Source organism: Girardinichthys multiradiatus, chromosome 7 (assembly GCF_021462225.1).
Source record: "Girardinichthys multiradiatus isolate DD_20200921_A chromosome 7, DD_fGirMul_XY1, whole genome shotgun sequence".
In the NCBI taxonomy this organism is placed as follows: domain Eukaryota; kingdom Metazoa; phylum Chordata; class Actinopteri; order Cyprinodontiformes; family Goodeidae; genus Girardinichthys; species Girardinichthys multiradiatus.
This window is the reverse complement of record NC_061800.1, coordinates 47145517-47173350: the sequence shown is the minus strand read 5'-3', so window position 1 is coordinate 47173350 and position 27834 is coordinate 47145517. Positions and strand designations below refer to the sequence as shown.

The 27834-nt window shown below is 41.7% G+C and overlaps 1 protein-coding gene across 1 annotated transcript in view; it reads right to left on the bottom strand.

Moving 5' to 3' along the window:
• The window catches only part of LOC124870847 (insulin-like growth factor-binding protein 2-B), a 33263-nt gene extending 14984 nt beyond the window's left edge, over positions 1–18279 (bottom strand). Inside the window, exon 1 of the mRNA XM_047369672.1 lies at positions 17897–18279. Coding sequence (XP_047225628.1) covers positions 17897–18251 — 355 coding nt within the window. The 5' untranslated portion in view covers positions 18252–18279. The remainder of the gene's footprint in view (positions 1–17896) is intronic.
• Between the last annotated feature and the right edge of the window lie 9555 nt (positions 18280–27834).

Sequence of the window (27834 nt, the reverse complement as noted above, 5' to 3'; positions counted from 1 at the left end):
GCAGTGTCGGCAATAGCGGTGTATATCCTCATTAAACGAAACCTGAGCCTGACGCTCCCATTACCTCCCGCATGTCTCTCATCCCGACAAGAAATATAAAAAATTAATTCTCAGAGATGTCTTGCTTCAAAATGTTTACTTAATGAACCAAACATGTACAACAAAAGAGAAAAATAAGGAAAAGCGACTTATCCACATGTTGTTAGTTAAACAAAAAGGAGGGAGGGAGGTCAAAAAACTGTTAGGCTTCACTCCTCATCTTTTCCGTCTTCCACCTCGACCTTCCTTCTTTCCCCTAGGCTCCACCCACATCATCTGACCAAAATAAGCATCTTACCAGCCTCATAACTAACGAACACCCTGCATAACACATAGTTTAGGCTCCTACATCACCGGCCCCTAATTGTTAACAATATCTTTGGAACAATTACTTAAACTCTTATTCAAAATGTCTAAACTGTTTAAAGAAAAACAAAAAAAAAAACATTCAAACAATGTGTTCTATCCCATATTGTCCATAATGAAGCATTGACCTTCGAAATACCTTATTCTTCTTCAAATTCTTGAAGGAGGTCACCGGGCGGCAAAGCTCATTGGTCTTGGTCCTTACTTTAACTTGACGGACAAAGCCTTTACTGTCAGGAAACGTCTTTGTTACTTTCCCCAGAAGCCAGGAGTTTCTGGGTGAGCTGTCATTAACAATAAGCACCACATCACCAACACGCAAGTTTCTTCCTGATGTGGACCATCGCTGTCGTTCTTGGAGTTGGGTAAGATATTCCTTACACCATCGTTTCCAGAAGACATCCGAAAGATACTGGACCTGTGTCCATCTGTGTCTAACGTACTGATCATCTTTGTTGAACACTCCAGGTGGTAAATCAGGTTTGACTTTGAGTAAAAGCAGATGATTAGGTGTTAACGCTTCTAAATCATTCAGATCTGAGGATGCTGTTGTTATGGGCCTGCTGTTCAAGATTGCTTCAGCCTCACACAGCAAGGTATGGAGCCCATCTTCATCCAACATCTGCTCCTTAACAGTGGTGTTCAGAATCTTTCTCACCGAGTGAATCAAACGCTCCCAGCTTCCTCCAAAGTGGGAACCGGCTGGAGGATTAAAGTACCACTGAACACCTTTTTGCTGCAGCGTCTTCGAAATCTTGTTTGCGTTCCATTCACTAATAGATTTCTTCAATTCCAAATCAGCGGCTCGAATGTTTGTTCCATTGTCAGAATACATCTCTTTAACCTGTCCTCTTCTGGCTATAAATCTTAGCCCTAGCACTGAGGCATCTGTGTCAAGTGATGGTGCAACATCTAAATGTACAGCCCGTATGGTGAGACATGTAAAAATAACACCATATCTTTTTAACTATCCTGTTCCTCTTTTCACCATGAACGGCCCAAAATAATCAACTCCAACTCTTGTGAATGGTGGATCATTGGGTTGGACCCAACATTTTGGCAAGTCAGCCATAAGTTGGTTGCCTGGTTTGCTATGCAATCTTCTGCATGTGATGCACTTGGACAAAAACTTTCTAATGGTTCCGTTTGCTCCAAGTATCTAATATCTCTGACGTAATTCAGCCAACATATGATTCCTTCCTGTGTGACCTGTCATGTTATGAATGTGTCCTAGGACAAGCCTGGTAATGTGGGAATCCTTTGGCAGAATGGCTTGCTGCTTACAATCATGTGGCAAAGCTGCTCGACTCAGCCTTCCTCCTACACGAATGACCCCATCCTGCAAAACTGGATTAAGCTTGTATAGTGAGCTGCACTTTTTTACCTTATGATGTTCCTTCAGCATTGCTAAGTCTTCATTAAATTCCTTTCTTTGACAGTGTTTCACAATTTCTGCTTCTGCCTTCTTTAAATCTTCACAGGTTAGCTGCCTTTCTTTGCCAGTTCTGTTGAGAACTTGAACTTTCCTCTCTTTCTTATTAGAGCTGTTTAGCTGTATATGGCTAGCTGTCAGCTCTCTCAGAAGGTCTTTCAATTTCAGAAACCATGCTACAGCACGCTGTAACTTTATCCAAGAAGAAAAGTGTTTCATCAGCTGATCTGTTACATCCTGTTGTACTTGAACAACAGTCACATGTCCGAAAGTGATTCTTTTGACCTTTGGGTCATCAAAGTCAACCATCATAGGATCTGGGTTTCTTGGCCACTGATCTTGAGGACTGCGGTAAGAATACTGGTTCTGTTAGCCAGTTTTTACAATCCAAAAACACTTCAACACTCTGTCCTCTAGAGACGTGATCGGCTGGATTAAGAGCGGTATTGACATAACTCCATTGTGATGTTTTAGTGCTTTCTAAAATCTTTGAAACTCTGTTAGCAACGAACGTCTTGAACCTTGTACTTTCACTATTTAAGTATTTTAGCACTGCAGTGCTATCAGTCCAAAACACGGAGTCACTAAGCTCTAACTCCATTTCTTTCCTGAGAATCTGGTCCATTTTAACTGCTACTGTGGCTGCAGTCAGTTCCATCCTTGGAATAGTTGGAGCCTTAACTGGTGCAATCCTTGCCTTTGCCATCATAAGAGTGCATTGAGCATCTCCTTTATCATTGCGCATGAGCAGATAACTTGCTGTTCCATAAGCATCCTCACTAGCATCAGCAAAGTGATGTAGCTGTGCAAAGACTGAAGCACCAAACTGTTTTTCCTTAACACATCTGGAAACTCCAAAGCCTTTTAGAAGTTGCAAACTTTCAGCCCATTGTTTAAAGTTCCTTACAATGTTTTCTGGGAGATTTTGATCCCATCCATATTTTTCTCGGCACAGATTCTCCAGGATCCTTTTGGCAGGCAGTACCACAGGAGCAATGAATCCCAAAGGATCAAAGACTGAACTAACCAGGGACAGCAGACCTCTTCTTGTGTGTGGCTTATTTTTGATGTTAATTTTGAATTTAGCACACCACTGGATTCCTAATGCCCTCTCCATTGGCAAATTGTCCTTATTTAGGTCCAAATCCTGAAACCCTGGGGCCTTTTCCTCTTCAGGAATAGAACTCAGCAACTTCTTGCTGTTGCTAGACCATTTTGTTAGTCGAAATCCACCCTTTGCAAGCATGCATCTTAAATCATTGCAAAGAGAGATTGCAGTGTCTTCATCAACAGTGGATTTAAGACAGCCGTCCACATAAAAGTTCTTCCTAACTGTGTTAGCAGCTTCATTACCAAACTCTTCCTCAAAATCTGTTGCACATTTTTGAAGTGCAAATGTTGCAATGCTTGGTGATGAAGTAGCTCCAAAGATGTGAACCAACATCTTGTGTTCTATGAGCTCCTGCTCATAATTCCCATCAGGCCACCAAAGAAACCTGAGCCGGTTTGTATCTTCATTGCTCACTCTAACTTGATGGAACATGGCTTCAATGTCAGCCATAACAGCCACTTCTTCCTGTCGAAAGCGCATTAGAACCCCTACAAGAGAGCTTGTCAAGTCTGGACCTTGAAGAAGCTGTTGGTTTAATGATGTTCCTCCAAAACCTGCTGCACAGTCAAAACAACACGCAGCTTTTGTTTAACTGGATGTCTGACTCCATGATGTGGCAGATACCAGATTTGTCCATCTGCAGATTCAACTTCAGCTCTATCAAGTTTCACCGCATATCCCTTTTGAATAAGACTTTCCATGAAAGTAACATATTCCTCATAAAATTTGACATCTTTAGAAAACCTTTTTGGTAAGTTGAATGCACGTTGTTCTGCAATAAATTGATTATTTGGCAAAGTCCGGGACTTGTTTCTCATAGGAAGGCAAATGGTGTAATGACCGTCAACAAGCTTTGAAGACTGAGACACCATCTCAATAAACTTGAGATCTTCTTTAGACATTTCTGTGTCTTCACCTTTTCCAATGTCAGGAAAATCCTGTTCGAACTGCAACTACCAAAGTTCTTCCAACCTGGCAACTGAGATCCTGTTAACAGTCACTTCTGTAAGTTGATTTTTGTGCACTGAAGCATTTCCACTTCTGAGTGGTCCATTTATTGTCCATCCTAACCTGGTCCTCACACTATAGGGTCCATTTCCGACACTGTTGATTATGTGTAGTGGTTCCATTGGGAACATTTGCTCCTATAAGCAATCCAACTTCAGCTTTGATTGTAGGAAGATTTACATCCTTCAGGTGTGGCCACATATTAATGTTTTCCTGACAGGGAATATTCTCTTTGGCCACAGTAATAGTTTCTTGTGAAAATACCTCTGGAAGCTGTATGTACTGATCACCATCCAGGCTACTGATTTCAAGCCCGCTGACAACAGAAGTGTTCACAAGAGATTCTTTTCCCATTGTGCGCAGTAAAATGTTGGTATTACACCCTGTCATACATAGCCTGTTTATGAGCGTGGCAGCTTTAGCCTGTAATGATGCACGCTCCATTTCTGCCTTTATTCGTATGGATGAAGACATTGAAGAAACGCTTCCACTTTGTGACCCATGCTTACGGCACCTTGTAGACTTTGACAAAGTTGACCTACTGTCTTCAGGTGTTACCTGTTTATCACACCTTTCAGCCATTTCAGTACGTTTTAAAACCTCTTTCATCCAATCCTCGCATTTCCAGAAAAACGTATTGATTGTATCCATTTTAGGATCATTTTAGGATCAAAACTCCTCCTCTGTCATGTACTGTTTTAAACTTACGTTTAATTCAGAAAACCCCTGCTGCAGTCTACTAAAATCAACACGGAGATTATTTTTTACCATGTCAGCATTTCTATCATTGTCCATTAACTGCTCAATTTTTTCTTTCAAGGTAGTTAGCTGGGATAACTTGTATCTGCGAGCTTGGATTTGTCTAGCCCTGTGTTCTTCCATAGCCTTTTCAGTCATTTTTACTGTCCGCTTTCCAATATCCTGTTCATCCATATTGAGCAAAACAGCCACGTATGAAATAGCAGGAATCCACTGCACCTGACTGTCCTCACAAGATAGCAATTAGCCGAAACATCCTTGTTATCCTTGTCCTTGTTATCAGCTATCCATCAACAGAAAATATTGCCACTTACAGCTTTCCGTTGTCCATTCTTTCCAGCTTGATCTTTACTCCAAAAAATATCCAGCATGTCTTTTAAATCCAGAATCCATGCGAAGCAGTTTTTTGACGAAAATGTACAGGTCCTTCTCAAAATATTAGCATATTGTGATAAAGTTCATTATTTTCTATAATGTAATGATGAAAATTTAACATTCATATATTTTAGATTCATTGCACACTAACTGAAATATTTCAGGTCTTTTATTGTCTTAATACGGATGATTGTGGCATACAGCTCATGAAAACCCAAAATTCCTATCTCACAAAATTAGCATATTTCATCCGACCAATAAAAGAAAAGTGTTTTTAATACAAAAAACGTCAACCTTCAAATAATCATGTACAGTTATGCACTCAATACTTGGTCGGGAATCCTTTTGCAGAAATGACTGCTTCAATGCGGCGTGGCATGGAGGCAATCAACCTGTGGCACTGCTGAGGTCTTATGGAGGCCCAGGATGCTTCGATAGCGGCCTTTAGCTCATCCAGAGTGTTGGGTCTTGAGTCTCTCAACGTTCTCTTCACAATATCCCACAGATTCTCTATGGGGTTCAGGTCAGGAGAGTTGGCAGGCCAATTGAGCACAGTGATACCATGGTCAGTAAACCATTTATCAGTGGTTTTGGCACTGTGAGCAGGTGCCAGGTCGTGCTGAAAAATGAAATATTCATCTCCATAAAGCTTTTCAGCAGATGGAAGCATGAAGTGCTCCAAAATCTCCTGATAGCTAGCTGCATTGACCCTGCCCTTGATAAAACACAGTGGACCAACACCAGCAGCTGACACGGCACCCCAGACCATCACTGACTGTGGGTACTTGACACTGGACTTCTGGCATTTTGGCATTTCCTTCTCCCCAGTCTTCCTCCAGACTCTGGCACCTTGATTTCCGAATGACATGCAGAATTTGCTTTCATCCGAAAAAAGGACTTTGGACCACTGAGCAACAGTCCAGTGCTGCTTCTCTGTAGCCCAGGTCTGGGGAATGCGGCACCTGTAGCCCATTTCCTGCACACCCCTGTGCACGGTGGCTCTGGATGTTTCTACTCCAGACTCAGTCCACTGCTTCCGCAGGTCCCCCAAGGTCTGGAATCGGCCCTTCTCCACAATCTTCCTCAGGGTCCGATCACCTCTTCTCATTGTGCAGCGTTTTCTGCCAAACTTTTTCCTTCCCACAGACTTCCCACTGAGGTGCCTTGATACAGCACTCTGGGAACAGCCTATTTGTTCAGAAATTTCTTTCTGTGTCTTACCCTCTTGCTTGAGGGTGTCAATAGTGGCCTTCTGGACAGCAGTCAGGTCGGCAGTCTTACCCATGATTGGGGTTTTGAGTGATGAACCAGGCTGGGAGTTTTAAAGGCCTCAGGAATCTTTTGCAGGTGTTTAGAGTTAACTCGTTGATTCAGATGATTAGGTTCATAGCTCGTTTAGAGACCCTTTTAATAATATGCTAATTTTGTGAGATAGGAATTTTGGGTTTTCATGAGCTGTATGCCAAAATCATCTGTATTAAGACAATAAAAGACCTGAAATATTTCAGTTAGTGTGCAATGAATCTAAAATATATGAATGTTAAATTTTCATCATGACATTATGGAAAATAATGAACTTTATCACAATATGCTAATATTTTGAGAAGGACCTGTAGGTCATAGTCTCGGTATGGAGACCATCATGGACAGTGTTTATAGCTGGAGTCGACCACCACATTCTCACTTACGCCCTTTTCACACCCAAGTAAGACATCACCATTACATTAAATATCAGACTGAAAGGTGATGGTCGCTGCAGGGAGGAAAAGATGCACGGGTCCACTTAAAACCAGCTGCAAAATTTTCACAATATGAGAACTTATCTTCTCAGGTTAACTCAAGTGTTCCCAAACCTTTCAGCTCATGGCCCACAAAATAAAGACTGTAAGAGTAAACTTCCATCCATCCGTCCGTCCATCTACTCCTATTTATCATTGATCAGCTTGAGGAAAGAAGGAGTCCAGAAAGGAAACCCAGATGCTCCTCTCCCCAGGAACACTTTCCAGGTAATCTTGGGCGATCCCAAGGTGTTCCATAAGCAGAAGTGTTGTGTAGCACCTCCAGTGAATTCTGGTGTGTCCTAAGGTTCTCTTCCTAATCTAATGTACCTGGAAAAGCTCCCTGTAGAAGGCATTTGATCAGGATACTTTCAAGGCCCGCAGGGAGCATCCTAATCTAATGACTGAACCACCTCAACTAACTGCTTTTGATGTGGAGAAGCAGCAGCTCCACTCTGAGCTCGCCTAAGCATGATGGAGCTCATCACTCTGTCTCTAAGGCAGAGCCCAGCCACCCTACAGAAGAAGCTTATTTTAGCTGCTTGTTCCCAGGACATCCTTCATGATCTCATCACCATAGGTGAGGACTGAGATGTAGACAGACAATAAATCAAGAACCTTACTGATTAACTCGATCATTTTCTCCATCTATGAAGCATTTCTATTTCACCAGTTAAACACAAACAACGTCAGCAACCAGTACACTTCAGAGATGCAGGCTTTTACTGATCTAATGACGCTGAACTCATACCAATTCATTTGTGCAAGCGTTTAAATCCAGAGAATAAACTGAAACAATGACTCACCATTAAAGTAAAACTATGCAGCACAGTTCCTGATAGATGTAGCAGTTTTAAATCATTTCAATACATTCAATGAAGGAGGAAAAAACAGATTTTGCTGTATTTTGATGAAACATATATTTCCATTACTAGCTGATTGGTTGGTGCATTACTAATCAGATTATTTCTACCCATTTCTGACAGAGTTTGTTCTTGTAACAGTGCCATAAAAATGCTTAGAAATCATATTTAATTGAATTGAGCTCATCACAAGATGCTGATTTTGGTCTTTAGTAACCAACATAGAGGCTCTGGACCTCCGCTTTGGGAACTTGTTTATCTCATCTGTATAAAAGGCTGGCTACTTTTATGTGATTTTATGACTGCGATGCTGCAGTTCTGTGGACTGATGGTATAAAAGTGGACATTTTGGCAGATGTGCAATTATATCCGGTGAAAAAACTAACACAGCATTTCAGAAAAAGAACATCAGAGCTGCAGTCAAACAGGGTGCTGGTAGTGTGGTTGACCTGTGAACGACTTGCTGCAAGTAATGGAACCACAAATTCTGCTCTCTAGCAGAAAAACCCGAAGGAAAATGTCCGTCCATCTGTTTGTGGCCTCACGCTCACTTAGGTTATGCAGCAGAACACTGATCCAAAGCAGACCAGCATCTCAACCTTTGAATGCCTCAGAAAAGAAGTGTTGGAGTGGCCTAGTCAAATTCTGGGCTTAAATTCAGTTGAGATGCTTAAACAGGCTGTTCATGCTGGAAAACCTTCCGAGGTTGCTGAATTAACACAATTCCGCAATGCAGAGTGGACCAATATTCCTCCACAGTAAAAGATTAATTGCCAGTTAACACAAACATTTGGTGGCAGCTGTTGCTACCAAGGGTGGAACAACCATTTATTAGGTTTAGGGGGTAATTACTTTTTTACAGAGGGTCAGGTTGGTTTCCCTTAATACATTAAATCATCATGTAATAAAATGTGTAAAAATGAGCTTTTCTGTATTAAATCATCATGTAAAAAAATGTGTACAAATGAGCTTTTCTGTATTTACTCGTGTTATCTTTGTCTGTTATTAAAAAAGTGAAAAAGCAAGACAAGGGGGGAAAAGTAGTTTTTTCACAACACTGTAGCTGAGAGGAGACAGTGCCACCACATCATCATATAGTACATGTGTCTGCTGAGCCACGGGTTGGTCTGCTGTTGTGTATTGACCTCATGATGAACGTTTTGGCAAAGAAACAAATGTGTTTAAAAATGTGCAGCTTCAGCTTTAATGGTCAGTTTTAATAGATTGATTTCTACTTTAAACATCCAGATGTGCATCTTGCAGAGAGAGTCTGCGGTTACTGTTGTCACAGTCCCATGAACTGTATGGACATACGACACCTTTGTCCTCGACTTGAGCTTCGCAGCCAGACTGTGGTCTGGATCTGCCTGTTAGGTTTTGGGTTTGAGTTCTGTTTACCTTTGTTGCAGTACCATGTTCTTCACTTGATTTATTTTCAATTTAATCAGGCTGATTAGATTCATTCTGTTTAGTTATCTGTTACTTCCCTGTTCTCCATGCTCATCTGTGTTAGTCATTCTCCATTAGTTCTCCTGGTTTTCATTGTTTGTCAACGGCTCCTAATGTTTGCTATCTGCTCCATGTCAGTTTTTACTGTCTGGTTGCCCTTGTAAGTTTGTTCCTGTTTCTATTCAATTCAATTCAATTCAGGTTTATTTATATAAGCACAACACATCTTTCACCATGTCAATTCAATCGAATCATACGATTTCAAGTCAGGTTCATACATTCCAATTAATCCTAACCATTGAACAGTGCAGTCAGATTCAGTTATTTATTCAAATTGGATAAAAAAAAATTCTATCTAAGGAAACACCAGCAGATTGCATCCAGTCAGTGACTTGCAGCATTCACTCCTCCTGGATGAGCATGTAGAGACAGTGGACAGTCACTGGCGTTGACTTTGCAGCAATCCCTCATACTGAGCATGCATGTAGCGACAGTGGAGAGGAAAAACTCCCTTTTAACAGGAAGAAACCTCCAGCAGAACCAGAACCAGGCTCAGTGTGAGCGGCCATCTGCCAAGACTGACTGGGGGTTTGAGAGAACAGAGCAGAGACACAAAGAAGCACTGATCCAGGAGTACTTTCTATGGGAGACAAAAGTAAAATGTTAGTGGATGTAGCTCCTTTAGTGGCTTCATCTAGGAAGAAAAAAACAGGTAAACTCTGAGCCAGTTTTCAAGTTTAGAGTATGAGAGAGAGAACATAGAGTTAATCAGAATAGAAGCTCAGTCAGTAGCCATGTCTAGGAGAGAAAAAGGGTTAAACACTGAAAGACAGGGCCAAGTGGATCATCTGTAGAAGGTGAGCATTAAGTTGTTGCCAGCAGAAGCTTGGACGATGCCCCTCTCCAGAAAGGTGTCACGGGTAGACACAGAGTCAGGCCACGTGTAGCTTCTAGGAAGAGAAAAAAGAGAGAGAACAAAGTTAAAAACTGAAATAACAGCAAATAATGCAAAATTGGAGAGTAGTATGAGAATGTAGCAAAGAGGGGGAAGGTGGTCAGTATGTCCTCCAGCAGCCTAACCCTATAGCAGCATAACTACAGAGATAGTTCAGGATAACCTAAGCCACTCTAACTATAAGCTTTATTAAAAAGGAAAGTTTTAAGCCTAGTCTTAAAAGTAGACAGGGTGTCTGCCTCACGGACTAAAACTGGGAGCTGGTTCCACAGGAGAGGAGCCTGATAACTAAAGGATCTGCCTCCCATTCTACTTCTAGAGACTCTAGGAACCACCAGTAAACCTGCAGTCTGCAGTCAGTTTCTTATTATTATTTAGGACAGGCTCTTCAACTCACCATGCTGCCCCGACTGTTCATCTCCATGTTGGTCTGACAAAAACTCAGTATTAAATGACAAAGATACGTAAAATGGACTGTGAAAATCACACATTTAAAGATGGATAGACAGTAGCATTCACTTTCCTTTTAACTTCCATCACATAAGGAAAAGGTAAACTTAATTGCCATTCCTGAATCAAGTACAACAAGGAGAGCAGAACTGCTATACCAAGATGTACAGACCCAGCTCGATTGTGTCATTGAAAGTGTGTTTTGCCACGACTGTGTGTGAGCCTGTGTGGTTGTGTGTTTCTGTTGAGATCTGCTGGTAGGCATGGTGCACAGCTGAGAGCTGCACAATTGCAAACAATCATCGGCTGTAGTGTTTAAAAGGAGCTGCTGGTCGACCATTCTTCGCCTGATGGTCCAGATTACTGGTAAGGTCAAGCCTTCCGAATCGCAAGTCCAAGTTTGTAATTCCTAGTGAACTTAGAAAGTCTTCGAACCCTGCCTGCCTAAGCTTGCCTCTATTACATCCACCAGGTCTAAGAAGCTGACTAACCTCTGCAACTTCATAGACGATTGTTTATTTACTGGACAACCTCCCAACAACCCGTCCTTCGCTTTACCTAACTGCTCCAGCTCCTGCCTGCCCGTTCTCTGACACACCAGCAGATTCTTAAACTTGATCTCTTCAGATTAAACCCACCAATAGGTTCACCACCAGAATCACTACCCCACCTTGGAGCGAACCCCACGCATCCAAACCGTAAGCAGCCACCCCTTTCTAATATTACTTCTGATCAACCTCCCCTGGAAATACTCCACTAACTGCGCATCTCCTTCACAGAAACCCTGATCCCAGTCTCTTGTTTACCTCTGTGGTGTAAATAAACCTTTTGAAAACGTTTACTTGTCTCCATTGTGTCGTTCTGCATGTGGGTCAGGAAACTTTGTGGGCATATAAATAATTAATCAGAAGTTAAAAAACAAATACGTGTGTTAATTAAATGTCAAATAAAAATGAGAGAAAATATTTTTGTCAATTGATTTAAAATGTTCGGACCCCAAAGTGGATGATGGAGGTAGTGGACATCCTGTTATTTTAGTAGGGGAACCCTGGTGTAAAGTGTATTGGCTCTGGCTTTGCTTCTCTCTCATGTCTGTTTATCTTTCTGCAACCAGAGAGTTCATGTTGAAATCTGTCTTCAAGCAACAGCTTTTGATAGTTAGAGGGTCACTGCAGGAATCATTTCCATAATGTAAGATGGATCTCTGAGTGGCCAGAGGAAGCATTACTGTTCCACACCCAGTCATTTTTTAGTCATATAAAAACCAAAATCTGTAAGGACATGATTGGTTAGTGCAGGAATGCCAAAGTTCAGTTCTTGAGAGCTACTATACTGTAACCTTTCGATGCATCCCTGCTCCAACATATCTGATTTCATCAGCAGTGCTAAACGTTGCAGGATAGTATCTGCAGAGGTCTGTACCTGGGCACCCTGGGTTAGTGCATATGGCTATCAGAATTAGAATCAATCAGAATCAGAATCAGAATCAGCTTTATTGCCAAGTTCGTACAAACAAACAAGGAATTTGACTCCGGTACATTTTGCTCTTTGGTTTTGTTTTTGCATTACAGAATATACAAATTTACAATATACCATATACACATATATAATAATAAAAAGGTGCATTTGTACTCTATTGAATGTTCAACAGAGAAACAGCCTGGGGGAAGAAACTGTCTCTGTGGCGGCTGGTTTTAGTGACCAGTGCTCTGTAGCGCCACCTGAAGGTAAAACTGTAAACAGTTTATGTGCAGGGTGTGTGGGGTCTGCAGAGATTTTAGCAGCTCTTTTCTTGACCCTTGACCTGTATAAGTCCTGGATGGAGGGAAGGTCAGCTCTGATTATTCTCTCTGCAGTCCTGATTATTCGTTGCAGTCTGGACCTGTCCTGTTTGGTGGATGATCCAAACCACACTGAGATGAATGAAGACAGGACAGATTGAATGATGGCAGTGGAGAAGATGACCAGCAGCTCCTGTGGAAGGTTGAACTTCTTGAGTTGCCTCAGGAAGTACAGTCTCTGCTGGGCCTTCTTTCGAACAGTGTCTATGTGGGAGGACCATCTCAGGTCCTCAGAGATGGTGGTTCCTAAGAACTTGAAGTGGTCCACGGCCGATACAGTGTTGTTGAGGATGGTGAGGGGGGTGTATGTGGGTGGTATTCTCCAACAGTCCACCACCATTTCCACAGTCTTGAGTGGGTTGAGTTCAATGTAGTTCTGACCGCAACAGTGTACCAGCTGATCCACCTGCTGTCTGTATGCAGACTCATCACCATCCTGGATCAGTCCAATAACAGTGGTGTCATCTGCAAACTTAAGGAGTTTCACGGACGAGTCCGATGAGGTGCAGTCATTTGTGTACAGAGAGAAGAGGAGTGGGGATAGAACACACCGCTGGGGGGCACCAGTACTTATTGATCTGGTTCGGGAGAAGATGCTCCCCAGTCTCACCTGCTGCTGTCAGTCCGTCAGGAAGCTGTTGATCCACTGACAGGTGGAGGCTGGGATGTTGAGCTGGGTGAGCTTCTGGTGGAGGATGTCTGGTATGATGGTGTTGAAGGCCGAGCTGAAGTCTACAAACCGGATCCTGGCGTACGTCCCTGGGTGGTCGAGGTGTTGCAGGATGAAGTGTAGACCTAAGTTAACAGCATCATCTGCTGACCTGTTTGCTCGGTAAGCAAACTGCAGGGGGTCCAGCAGGGGGCCTTGGATGTCTATCAGGTGCTTCAACACCAGCCGCTCAAAGGATTTCATGACCACAGACGTCAGGGCTACAGGCCTGTAGTCATTTAATCCTAGGATGGTGGGTTTCTTGGGAACCGGGATGATGGTGATTTAACCTATGATGTTAAATTTAGGAAAAAAGCAACTATATAGAAAATCTTACTTCTCAACAAACTGCTTATAGATGAAAAGACAGTGAAAGAGGAAAGACAGCAAGCCATGGGGAGGTTTTCTCAGATCAGCAGACAACTACATGCTAACTGCGACCCAAAGTGATCAGTTATAGCTTCACCTTTCACATATTCTTTGTTCAGCATTACATGCTTGGAGTAATTAAAGAGCGGAGAGTGTGAGCGAAGGAGACGAGCAAGTTCCAGCAGAGAATAGCCTGCAGGAAAATGATGCATATTAGATGTATTTTAGCAATTTTACATGTGTATTAGCCACTTTAGATAGGTTTTAGACATTTTAAATGTGTTTGCCGTTTTAGATTGCTAACGTACAACTTTCCCACTTACTCAAATCTGGGAGATTCTGACATCTCAGTTTAATAGGAAAATATGTTATAGTTATGAATCTGACTTTAAATAAGTCTGTGGCTTAATGAAACACGTGTTTACAGCATGCAATGCAGAAACAAAGAAACTGAAAAGCATGTTTGAGATAAAGACAGCAACTTGTTTTTCCATCTTCATGGAGGATGTGTCTGTTATATCAAGCAGAGACTGAAGCCTGAGTCTGCTATCTGTCGTGGTGCCACTTCGAAAAATATTTCCTCTTTGTTCTTCAAAAGGTAGCTGGATTTGATGCTCCAAGTTCAGCCACCCTGGCCAACAGATCCTCAAGTGTTTTTTTAGCTCTCCAGAGTAAACGGACAGAACCTGATGCTTCTGGCAGCAGAAAAAGTATAAAGTTTTAGCTTTTCAATTAAGGAAGAATAACAGAGTCTTGCTAAGCGAAGAGTATGCATTCCTTGACACACCTTCCTTGCATAAATACTGTACATGTTGAAATGTTGACAGCTAATACAAATATTGTTGTACGATGATGTATCTGTGTTGCTGACAGATGCGCCACACCTGGCGTGTGGCTGCAGCTCCTCCGGACAGACAGTGAATTCATTTCCTTTGTCCAGAAACTCTGATTTTTGTGGATCACCACTGGTAACGTATCTTTCCATACTACAGTAGTTCATGCTGAGACAGCAAAAATGACATAGAGCAGTGTATAAACATTGGGCTGTTGTCAAATTTTCATGTATTTCACAGACGAACCAAAGTGGACATCTAATCATTCAGATGTGAGCAATTAACATCATTGAGCAATGAAAAAAACATCAGCAAGGTGCTCTTTTGGGGAATAAAACAAGCAGAGGTTAAAACTCCCTATAAAGCATGCTTCAAAAAACAAAACAAGCCAAGCTGAACATGAACTGAGAGCAAACCGCAGCCTGAAATGATTTGTTTTCAGCTGGTTTCTGTGGTTGGCACACAGAAGATGGGAAGTCAAACAGAGAATGCAGAAAAATCAATAATGTCATCAGGTACAGTTACACAAGATACCATAAGGCAGATTTTTTATTCTCTACTATTAAATCTTCTTTACTTGTGGCTTGGAGTCAAAAAGACAGAAGAGAAGACAAAAGTTCACATCTTTACTCTCCTCCTTTGCGTGAAAATATTTCAGTTCAATGCCACAGCATAAATAAGCAAAAAGAAATGAGATTGAGTAACTACTGCCATGGAAATGTTTCCTAACAACAAACTGTCTTTGGAGTTCATAATCCATATTTCCTGCATGCGTGTTTTACTCTTGGATCTGCTCACAGGAATTTATGTCTTTCTACTGAACTCTCCAGCACTGTGAGCCCTTTCAAAACAAGGGGCTTGAGGTGGGTTCACTGCTTGTTCACGGTCACCGATATGGATTTGCAGTTGCCTGCCAGAAGCATTACATACGTCAATATTAGCTTTCACCAATCAATACTGACACTTTGTCCCCTCTCACTTTAATTTGTGAAACAACACTTGACATTTCTGGGCTGTTGCAGGCTTTTATGGTTATTTGGTTTGGGTGAGAGCTGATATGTTTATGTAGGTGGCATCTAAAAAAGGAAACTATAAGACATATTTCAATGTCTGAGTGATATTTTGTAAGCATGGCCATTCTTTTACTAATAAACTGTAGAGAAAAATAGTAAGGCTTTATAAGCTTTCTAGAAATGAGCACCACAAATGCTAATGTTTAATGTTTGCTGGATCAGTTGCTCAGGCTCTAGGGCGTTATGATTTATTTTGACCAACGTACTTGATGCAATATACATCAACACAGTATAATGTAATGAGCAACTGTGTGTTGGTCCCCCTAATGGAACCAAAACATCCATGACCCATCGAGGTGCAGACTCAGACCACGGAAGTTGCCGCAAAAGGATTCGTTAAGGTCTGTAAGCTGCAAGGTGGATTATTGATGGATTGGACCGGATTAGACCCTAGAACATCCCACCGATGCTCTATTAGATTTGGATCTAGGAAATTTGAAGGACAAGTCAACACATCACCCTGGTTGTGGTTCTCCTCAAACCATTGAACCACTTTTTGTTTGTGGTAGGGAGCATTATCCTGCTGAAAGAGGCTAAAGCCAACACTTTTTCCATGGTTTCATGATCTTAATCAGTGCTTAGGTTTGTTATGTGTTTTAAAGTCACACCCACATGGATGGTAGGACCTATGATTTCCCAGCAGAACATGGCCCGAACCATCAAACTGCCTCTGCCGGCCTGCTTTCTCCTCCCAGTACATCCTGGCGCCATGCGTTCCCCAGGCAGGTGAAAGTCAGACACCTAACAATCTATGTGTTTCATCAAATCAGGCTAACCTTCTTCCATTGGCGTGATTCCAGTTTGGATGTTCACATTCCCATTATTGCATGTTCTGTGGTGGAAATGGGTCAGCATGGGCACCCTGACTGATCTGCAGCTATATATGCAGCCCAATACACAACACTGTGATGTTCGGTCTATAACATTTTCTTCAGAACCGCCATTGACTTTGTCAGCTATTTAAACTAAAGTAAATTGAGTTTTGGATTGGACCACACCTTCCAGCTTCACTCCTTACCTGCATCAGTGAACCATGGCCCTTTCCCCACTCTGTTCCTGCATCAGACCATTTCTGATAGATACTGATGCCTGCAGAACGAGAACACCCCACAGGGGCCACAGTTTTGTAGAAGCAATGACCCAGTCACTGATCCATAATGGTTTGGTCTCTGTCATTTTTTCTGCTTCTAGCACATCGACACTGAACACAAACTGTTCACCTAGTGTCTGACATACCACCCACTAACAGGTGTCATGATGAGGCAGACACCCTGTCTACTTTTAAGACTAGGCTTAAAACTTTCCATTTTGATAAAGCTTATAGTTAGAGTGGCTTAGGTTATCCTGAGCTATCTCTGTAGTTATGCTGCTATAGGCTTAGGCCGCAGGAGGACATAATGATCACTTTCACTCTGTCTGCTACATTCTCATACTACTCTCCAGTTTTGCATTATTTGCTGTTATTTCAGTTTATAACTTTATGTTCTCTCTCTTTTCTCTTCCTAGAAGCTACACCTGGCCTGACTCTGTGTCTACCTGTGACACCTTTCTGGAGAGGGGCATCGTCCAAGCTTCTGCTGGCAACAACTTAATGCTCACCTTCTACAGATGATCCACATAGCCCTGTCTTTTAGTGTTTAACCCTTTCTCTCTCCTAGACATGGCTACTGACTGAGCTTTAATGTAACAAACTCTATGTGCTCTCTTTCAGACTCTAACCTTGAAAACTGGATCAGAGTTTATCTGTTCTTTCTTTCTAGGTGAAACAACTAAAGGAGCTACATCCATTAACATTTACTTTTCCTTCCCATAAAAAGTACTCCTGGATCAGTGCTTCTTTGTTCTCTTTGTGTCTCTGCTCTGTTCTCTAACCCCCAGTTGGTCGTGGCAGATGGCCGCTCACAATGAGCCTGGTTCTGGTTCTGCTGGAGGTTTCTTCCTGTTAAAAGGGAGTTTTTCCTCTCCACTGTCGCTACATGCATGCTCAGTCAACTCTTCACTGCAATAAATAATTTTACAGCAACCATTTAAGTCCAATCAAAACACCATAAACAGATCAGCTCTTACTGGCAGTCTCACCACATACTTGATTAGGAAGAGCGATTGCTGTAAATGGTTAATAAGTAATGAAATAAGTAACTTAATTATGTAAAATAATTAAATGTACAATAGAAGTATGTATATAAATAATAGAATGAATCAAAAGAACTGAATAAAATGGGTCAGCACTTCCATAAAATAATATTTGTGGTTGAATGTGATCTACACGTTTTTGTTTCTTAGATATGCTGCCGTCTGCAGTATAGTTACTGTCAGAGCTGCACAAGCTGCATTCAGAAGTTTTATCTAAAAAGCCAGAACAATGAAGCTACTAAAACATGTCCATCCAAAGGAAACACAGAATCTGGTCTGGCACATTTCTAACAAAACATGAACATTTATCACCTCTAATAATAGAAGGAGGACTCTCTTTTAAAAGGCCTTACCATTTGTCTCCTGCCCGTCCACACCTGTTATGTCCTGTTCGACCTTTTGCCCGCACTGGCCGAAGCCCTGGATGAGCTGCTGCAGGGGTAACTCGGCGTCCATGCTGGGGTAGCATCTCAGGCCGCTGGAGCACCTCGGCGTGTAGACCCCACAGAGCTCCCCCTCCATCCGGGCACACACAGGGCAGCAACCGCAACCCGGCTCCCTCACTATCTCTAGACACATGGTGACCTTAGGACATGCATCGAGACTCTGCGCGGTGCAGGGTGGGCATCGGAACACCAGATCCCCAAGTAAGAGTCCAGGTAAGGCAAAGAAAGCAAACAAGAAGCCACACACAGAATGTAAGATCATAGTAGCGTTTGCTGGGTTTACTACTGGGGCTGAAATGACCATTGGATATTATCTACATGAACATCGGGATCCTTTAACAGCCAGCTCTGTTAGGTAAACACATTGACAGGGTCCTACCTTCTGTCATATTACTGACTGAAGGTGAGGCTCAAACTATGAGAATAGAAGTACCAGTGTTTCTGTTTTAAAAGGAAGACAATTATTTTAGTGCAATCAATTTTAAAGGCTTTATGGTTCTACAGATATTCCCGTAAGTTTGTGTACACCAAATTTACTACATTAATGAGGTAATAAAATAACAATCTGTTTTTCATATTCATACACTATGGGGAGAACAAGTATTTGATCACCTGACAACCAGTAAGAATCCCAGCTCCGACAGGCCTGTATGGTTCTTCTTTAAGAAGCCCTCCTGTTCTCCACTCATTACCTGTATAAACAGCACCTGTTGAACCCGTTATCTGTATAAAAGACACCTGTCCACACACTCAATCAGACAAACTCCAACCTCTCCACAATGGCCAAGACCAGAGAGCTGTTTGAGGACATCAGGGATAAAATAGTAGACCTGTACAAGATGGGCTACAAGAAAATAGCCAAGCAGCTTGGTGAGAAGACAGCAACCGATAAGAAAATGGAAGAAGTTCAAGATGACGATCAAACTCCCTCGGTCTAGGGCACCATGCAAGATCTTACCTCATGGGGCATCAGTGATCATGAGCAAGGTGAGGGATCAGGTCTGGGGGATCTGGTCTGGATCAGACCTTGTCAATGACCTGAATAGAGCTGGGACCACAGTCTCAAAGAAGACCATTAGTAACACACTACGACGCCATAGATTAAAATCCTGCAGCACATGCAAGGTCACCCCGCTCAAGCCAGCGCAGGTCCAGGCCTGTCTGAAGTTTGCCAATGACCATCTGGATGACCTAGAGGAGGAAAGAGAGAAGGTCATGTGGTCTGAGGAGACAAAAATTGAGCTTTTTGGACTAAACTCCACTCACCGTGTTTGAAGAAGAAGGATGAGTACAACCCCAAGGACACCTTTCCTACCGTGAAGCATGGAGGTGGAAACATCATTCTCTGAGGATGCTTTTCTGCAAAGGGGACAGAAGGTACTGAGGGGAGGATGGATGGGGCCATGTATTGGGAGAGCTTAGCCAACAACCTCCTTCCCTCAGTAAGGGCATTGAAGATGGGTCATGGCTGGGTCTTCCAGCAGGACAACGACCCGAAGCACACAGCCAGGGCAACGAAGGAGTGTCTCCGTAAGAAGCATTTCATGGTCCTGGAGGGACCTAGCCGGTCTCCAGACCTGAACCCAATCGAACATCTTTGGAGGGAGCTGAAAGTCCATATTATCCATAATCCCTGCCACAGTGAATGCAAACCTCATCAAGAACTACAGGAAATGTTGGATATCTGGAATTGCAAACAAAGGTTTCTGTACCAAATATCTTATTTTTCTGATGTATCAAATACTTATGTCATGCAATAAAATGCTAACGAATTACTTAAAAACCACACATTATGATTTTCTGGATTTTTGTTTTATATTCCATCACTCACAGTGGAGGAGTACCTATTATAAAAATGAAAGGCTTCTTCATGCTTTGCAAGTGGGAAAACCGGCAAAATCGGCAGTGTATCAAATACTTGTTCCCCCCACTGTATCATATATCAAGCAACCAGTGTCGATATTTAAGGCTTGAAAGGACCCAAATGCAGACTGGAGGCAGAAAGAATAATATGAGAACTTAAAGTCAGGAACTTAAAAAAGAATCTGGATCAATAAGAATGTATCTATGGAGCCCGCGAGGGGATATGAGGGAATTTCTTTTTTTTTGGCGTTCCCACGCACTAGTCTTTACGTTATCTCGCAATACTTTGTGGGATAGTTTCCAAATCAGATAACTGCAAAAATGGGACAAACACTATACCCGTTTTTGGGCTTTATTGACTTTTATTTTGAAATCGGCCTTAAATAAAAGGATCTTCAGACTAAAATCCACATGCTGTCAAACTGCTGAACTCTGGACAGTAAAACTGCACGAAACCACATCTGTGACACTTTGTTTGCTCATTACTGCTGCATGATGTGTACTCTTTTTTGTACGCCATTAGTGCTTTTGTTTTTATCGTGATTTGAACGGTTCTTCTTATCCTAAACATTTAATCGCATTGTTGACTGCATGTTAACCTACATATGACAAATAAACCATATCAATGACATATCAGTGTTTGTTTTGTGAGCAGTGTTTGTCATCTGTGCTGCTGTTCCAAAATGCACCGCTTTCTCAAGGTGATTAACAACTTTTGCGAGCGAATGCAAAAGAAAAAAAAAAAAAATACCCATGTCCTCTCGCGGGCTCCGTAGCATCAGGACCAGAAACCAAAGTGGAAACTAGAAAAGAGTGACTGAAAACCGGGGGATAAAATACGAGGGAGATTTGATTGGTGGAGCAAGAAAGATTAGAAACTAATTCCCAGAGTGGGTAACAGCTGTGTGACTGAGTGGAGCTGAAGAGACGAAGGCTACGTCCAAACTGCAGGCTGCAATGCAATTCTTTTGTGGTTTTTCCCAATATAATTTTAATGGGAACAGCCTGCTACCATGAAGGGACCTGTGCGTGTATTCCTCATCAGCAGACTGATGGAAAGACACGCTTCATTCAGATCTCTGGGCTGATTCTGCCCCTGTTAGCACACATAGCTCCTGGTTCTAAGTTCAGATCATCTGACGAGCTGGTGACTTCCGGCTCGTCAGATGAGCCACAAGGGGGCACTATAAGCAAACAAATAGGAGCTTTGTATGCAACAAGAATGCATTGACTTTACCCAAAACATAACCTTAAAAATTGAAGAAATTGTTTTTAGTTTAGCTAAATAAAACCTTTTATTAAACAAACAGAACATTAGATGGAAAAATAATGAATTTTGACCATATTCCTAAAAAAAGAAACAATCACAATCCTGTTACATATACAAAGAAGGAGATGTGATGTCACATGCAATTATGGATGCCGCATATGTCACCATGTGTGTATCAGTTCTTAAGGTGACCCACACAGTTCAACAAAATACAAAAAACACCCCACATTATTGCAAGCATTATTACCTGTCGTTGTGTTATGTCATTTGTATTTAAATCATCTGAGCCACCGTAAATTCTAGTGTCTTAAAGTTGTGCAATTAGAAATAAAAAAAATATGACTAGCTCCATCAACAGTGTCCACGATAATCTTCATACAAACCGCTGTGGCAAGACTTTTATTTTGAAAAACATTAATCAGGAAATTTGTATTGCTTTTATGTTGTATGATGTTACACGTACAGTACAGACCAAAAGTTTGGACACACCTTCTCATTCAAAGAGTTTTCTTTATTTTCATGACTATGAATATTGTAGCTTCACACTGAAGGCATCAAACTATGAATTAACACATGTGGAATTATATACTGAACAAAAAAGTGTGAAACAACTGAAAATATGTCTTATATTCTAGGTTCTTCAAAGTAGCCACCTTTTGCTTTGATTACTGCTCCGCACTCTTGGTATTCTGTTGATGAGCTTCAAGAGGTAGTCACCTGAAATGGTTTTCCAACAGTCTTGAAGGAGTTCCCAGAGATGCTTAGCACTTGTTGGCCCTTTTGCCTTCACTCTGCGGTCCAACTCACCCCAAATCATCTCCATTGGGTTCAGGTCCAGTGACTGTGGAGGCCAGGTCATCTGGCGCAGCACCCCATCACTCTCCTTCTTGGTCAAATAGCCCTTACACAGCCTGGAGGTGTGTTTGGGGTCATTGTCCTGCTGAAAAATAAATGATGGTCCAACTAAACGCAAACCGGATGGAATAGCATGCCGCTGCAAGATGCTGTGGTAGCCATGCTGGTTCAGTATGCCTTCAATTTTGAATAAATCCCCAACAGTGTCACCAGCAAAGCACCACCACACCTCCTCCTCCATGCTTCACGGTGGGCATGTAGAGTCCATCCGTTCACCTCTTCTGCGCCGCACAAAGACACGGTGGTTGGAACCAAAGATCTCAAACTTGGACTCATCAGACCAAAGCACAGATTTCCACTGGTCTAATGTCCATTCCTTGTGTTCTTTAGCCCAAACAAGTCTCTTCTTCTTGTTGCCTGTCCTCAGCAGTGGTTTCCTAGCAGCTATTTTACCATGAAGGCCTGATTCACACAGTCTCCTCTTAACAGTTGTTCTAGAGATGTGTCTGCTGCTAGAACTCTGTGTGGCATTGACCTGTTCTCTAATCTGAGCTGCTGTTAACCTGCGATTTCTGAGGCTGGTGACTCGGATGAACTTATCGTCCGCAGCAGAGGTGACTCTTGGTCTTCCTTTCCTGGGGCGGTCCTCATGTGAGCCAGTTTCTTTGTAGCGCTTGATGGTTTTTGCGACTGCACTTGGGGACACTTTCAAAGTTTTCCCAATTGTTCGGACTGACTGACCTTCATTTCTTAAAGTAATGATGGCCATTCGTTTTTCTTTACTTAGCTGCTTTTTTCTTGCCATAATACAAATTCTAACAGTCTATTCAGTAGGACTATCAGCTGTGTACTGTATCCACCTCCTGCACAACACAACTGATGGTCCCAACCCCATTTATAAGGCTTGAAATCCCACTTATTAAACCTGACAGGGCACACCTGTGAAGTGAAAACCATTTCAGGTGACGACCTCTTGAAGCTCATCAACAGAATACCAAGAGTGTGCGGAGCAGTAATCAAAGCAAAAGGTGGCTACTTTGAAGAACCTAGAATATAAGACATATTTTCAGTTCACAATTTTTTGTTCAGTATATAATTCCACATGTGTTAATTCATAGTTTTGATGACTTCAGTGTGAAGCTACAATATTCATAGTCATGAAAATAAAGAAAACTCTTTGAATGAGAAGGTGTGTCCAAACGTTTGGTCTGTACTGTATGCTGTTTTTATTTTTATACTTGTATTTATTGTTAAGAATTTGGTGTTTTTTGACCTGTGAAATGTGCTATATAAATAAAGTTTACTTACTTACTTCCAAGTAGTTTACTTCCAGCCTAAACTGTCCAATTATTGCCCTGCACATCCACAGAAGACACAGAACCAATCTTTTTCCGTGGCAATCTTGGTTCCTAAATCCAGTAGAAACCTGTGAGTTGAACTGAAGAACAGAGAGCATCAGAGAAGACCCAGGACTCTGGACCATCTATAGCAGTGGTCATCAGAGCCCATGATCTTACATGTTTCAGATGTTTCGCTGCTGCAGCGTACTTGACTAAACGCAATGGCTGATTAATAGAGTTCTGCAGCACTTGATGGTATATTGACTAGACAGTTCAACAATTTCAGTCAGGGTTGCTGGAGCAGATACACATCTATAACATGCAGGACTGTGGGCCCTGAGGATCCAGGACCACGTATGTAGAGCATTTATGTTGCACTCCAGTCCTTTAGGGCCGGTGTCTTGCCACTTTTGGCACAGACGACTCCAATAATTTGCTCATTAGCAGGACTCTGCAGAACCTGACTGCATAACGAGGAGGTAATTCTGCCATCTGAGTCAGGCATGGTGGACCAGGGACACATTCAACAGTTGCAGGAGACCGGCTGTGGATGTCTAGGATTTGAAAGCCCTGATCTACAGCAGTTGTTTAAGGAGGAATGGTTTAAGATCTCTGTCTGTCTGCTGCAGCGATGTGAAATGTTAAAGTAGAAGACAGACTGATACCCTAGTGGCCAAAGAGAAACGTTTAAAGTAATAACAGCCTGAACAATAATTATAAATGGACTGAACTTATATAGCGCTTTTCCAGTCATACAAACCGCTCAAAGCACTTTACACTAGAGCCACATTCACCCAATCCCACTCACTAACGCTCACACATTCATACACTGATCGGTAGGCAACTTGAGGTTAAGTGCCTTGCCCAGGGGCACATCAACATATGGCAGGAGGAAGCTGGAATCGAACCCACAACCTTCTGATTGCAAAACGACTACTCTTCCTACTGAACCACAGTCGCCTCTTAATTATGGGATTTTGTTGAAAAAAATATAACTTAACATGAATTTCTTTTTCTACGCAAGTTAACAGTTGTTGATTTTTTTCCATGTGAATTTTTCCTGCTGCATTAAAAGGTCAATTTGTTTTAAAGCCTTTTATATGATTTTATCAGCAGGGTCAATAGCTTTGGTCGGCTCTGTATAAATGTGGTGCATTTCTTTCCCCTAACATCATATCCTTGTTTTCAAAAATAAACAGTGGAAAATGGTGAAACTGTGGCTGATATGTGAGCTCAAAACTAGTTGAAAGTAAGTTTAGAGGGATTTGTTGGCTCGATTCAGGAATTGTACCATTTTCCTTCCTAATTTTCTCCTGCTTCTACAGGTGAAAACCATTTCCGTGTGCATGAAAGACCATAAAGGCTCCAACATGCATTATCTTTCACCATGACTTTCCAGTTCTTGTCTATCTGTTGTTCCCTCAGTTTGAGGGGAGATGGAAATGTTTTCTCATGACCGCTCCTCAACTTTTCTCTGCTCCTGGATGAATTATGTCTCTATTATGTGTATCTGCTGCTTAGCAACTCTGACTGAATGGGCAACAGTTGAACAATGTGGAAGTGTTTAATTTTCCTCCGCAGCGGAATAAGCTGATGGTGCAGTGCTGAGAGATATTTTAACCGGCCTCCTGAAAGATCCATCTCACAAAGAGTTGGGATAAACGGAATACCGCAGGATGGTGGTCACATTTTCCACTTTCACTAATTTCCCTCAGTCAGGCTGATAATTCAGCAGAGCAGTGGTGCTTTAACAGATTAATGAGATTTCAGGGTCACTAAAATGTTCTGCAGAAATGCTAAAATATTATCTAATGTGTGGAACATATGATAAAGTATTACCAGGATTACTGAAGTATAACTGGTGTGTCTTAAAGCTGTCTGCTGTGGTTTCACCAACAAAAAGCCCTGGAACAGAAAGCGGGCCTCGGTCCAACTCTGATTTTATCAGCAGGGACTGTGCCGGAGGCAGAATCTAGAAGTCCCCATGATAAGTTTGTTTTAATAGTTTTTGGACTGACAGTCATTGTTCTGAGTCCCTGGCTCGGTCCATAGGAGGGCCACAGTTTCCACAGGGTTCCACTCCTAGGAGCAGAAAATTTGTTTTCCTGTTCAGCCTCGTCTGTGGCTTGGATCTTTTGTCAGTAGTCATAAAGTTAGGTTAAAATAGTTTAACGTTGTTTAATAATGCAACAGATGTTATGTACAATAGTGTGAAAAGTCCCTGATCCCAAAATCTGATAATTAATTATTAAAACTGGCAATGAGTCTTTTACATCACTTTGGAGAAAATTTAGCCCACTCTTCTTTGTAGAATTGCATTAATTTGACCACATTGGATGGTTTTCTTGCATAAACGACCTGTTTAAGGTCAACCCACAGCATCTCAATCTGATTTTAGTCCAGACTTTAACTAGGCCATTCCAAAAATTTAATTTGGGGCATTCAGAGATGTGAGCTTGAGCTCAAGGTCACAAACTGATAAATGAACATTCTCAAGATGTTTTTGGTAAACATGAGGCGGGCCTTTGTGTTCTTTTGGGTCAGAAGAGGTTTTGTCCTTAGAACTCTAGAAAAATGGAGGCCATTTTTTGACATATTAGCTCTGTCCTTAACTGAGACAAGTGAGGCCTGCAGAGCTTCATATGTTGTTCTGGGTTCTTTAGTGACTTCCTGGATGAATCCTAGATGTGCTTTTGGTGTAATGTTTACAGGCTGGCCACTCCTGGGTCTCTCTGTGGTTCACTGGAGTCTCTATATTCCTGAGATGATACCATGAATTTGGTTTTGTCTGCATTTTTCTGTCTAGAGATGAGACTGAGGTGTATTAAAATCAGTTTGTAAAAACTCGAAACCATGGGAAAACAAGGGAGAGCAACATTAGAGCTGCATGCCATCAGCATAAAACATAGAACATAGTATTTGACAATGTTTTACATACAGTAGATATGCAATAAAATGAACCTTAAGACTGAGCCCTATGGCACTCCTTTGGAGACATTACGAAGAAGAGGAGGTGAAACCAGAAATATGGACACATAAAAGTGTTTTAATTAAGAATGTGTGATCAATAAGATCAGAAGCCTCAGATAGATCAATATCAAATACAGACACAGTATATTTTACAATCTATTGCCAGGATAATATCATGCTTTCTAACCCCAAACTAAAAATCTGTTAAAAAACATGTTTATATGTACAAACACTCTCATTTGACCTCTGATTGTCTTTTGAAACAGATTTCTGCCAGGACACGTCATTTTGAAATTTTACCTCTTGTTTGCAAGCAGCAAAGCCCACTTCCAGATGAAACAGAATTTGTACATTTAAAGCGTTGATTCAAATAGTAAACAATGGTAAATCAAAAAATATTTTTGATGAGAAGACTGAGTTAAAAACGTAGTTACCGAAACACAAACCTTTATAAATTCCAGAATCAATACAGGGAATATTGACCTGGAGATAACACCTTTTAATGGATTCAGAAACACTTTAAAACCAATTCCTGCCACCTCTGATGGAGGAAACATTTCTGTTTGTGACCATCTGCTGCCTTCACACAAAAATCACATCCCTTTTCCCGGCTCTGAAGTCCTAATGGAAAAAGTCCTCCCAGTAAAACATAAACAGTAACATTAAATATATCCTTGCACACTCCATGACACTCAGGTCTTAGTTCATGTATTTTGGGGGTTGAGAGTAAAACATGCTGGTGGGAAACAACCAGAATCTGCCTGGGAAAGGAAGCAGGCTGTCCGCTGCTGTGTCACAATCCAATTACCTTCTGAAGTACAGCGATAAGAAACTGGACCAGATGAGCTCTGAAGCTCACTGAGACCAGTTGTCTTACTGCTTATGGCTGTCTAACAGTTTGAGGCCTTACTCGATCCACTTCTGTTTTCACTGAGGAAACAAAAAACACCAAGAGGAACAGAGCAGCTGAGGTATGAGCTTACAACCTTTCTTTTATGACTGTTTCACTTCCTTTAATTGGCTTTCATTTAATACTGATGGGTTAATTCAACAGGGTTTTTCCCTGGTTGGAAAACACGTACGTTTCTTTCATACAAACAGAAAGATTAAACACAAGCTAAATGTAGAAAATAGATCTGCTCCTTCTCATTTTCCCTGCTAAAATCTGTTCTCACTGTCTGCTTCCCACAAGATAAATTCATTAGTCTGTGGGAACGTGCAGGAAGCAGATGGACATCACTCCTTGTTCACACACGTTTTCTGTTTTTGTTCTATTTCAAAGAATGTGGCCGTGCTGTAAGGTTAAAAACACGCAGCTACTCTCCGAGTCCGTATCTCACTGTAGCAGGACACGTCTAACGCACAGATGATAGCTTAGTCAAGCGTCTGGGATCTTGGATGCATTTAATTGAGATCATTTGTGTAATATTTGTTCAATGTATTAATTGATCCAGTTGTAATAGTTTGAATGTCATAAATGTCTTCTCAGATGATGCTGTCTGCTCTCCTGTTGACACTTTTAGTCACCTGGACAGGTAATTTCATTA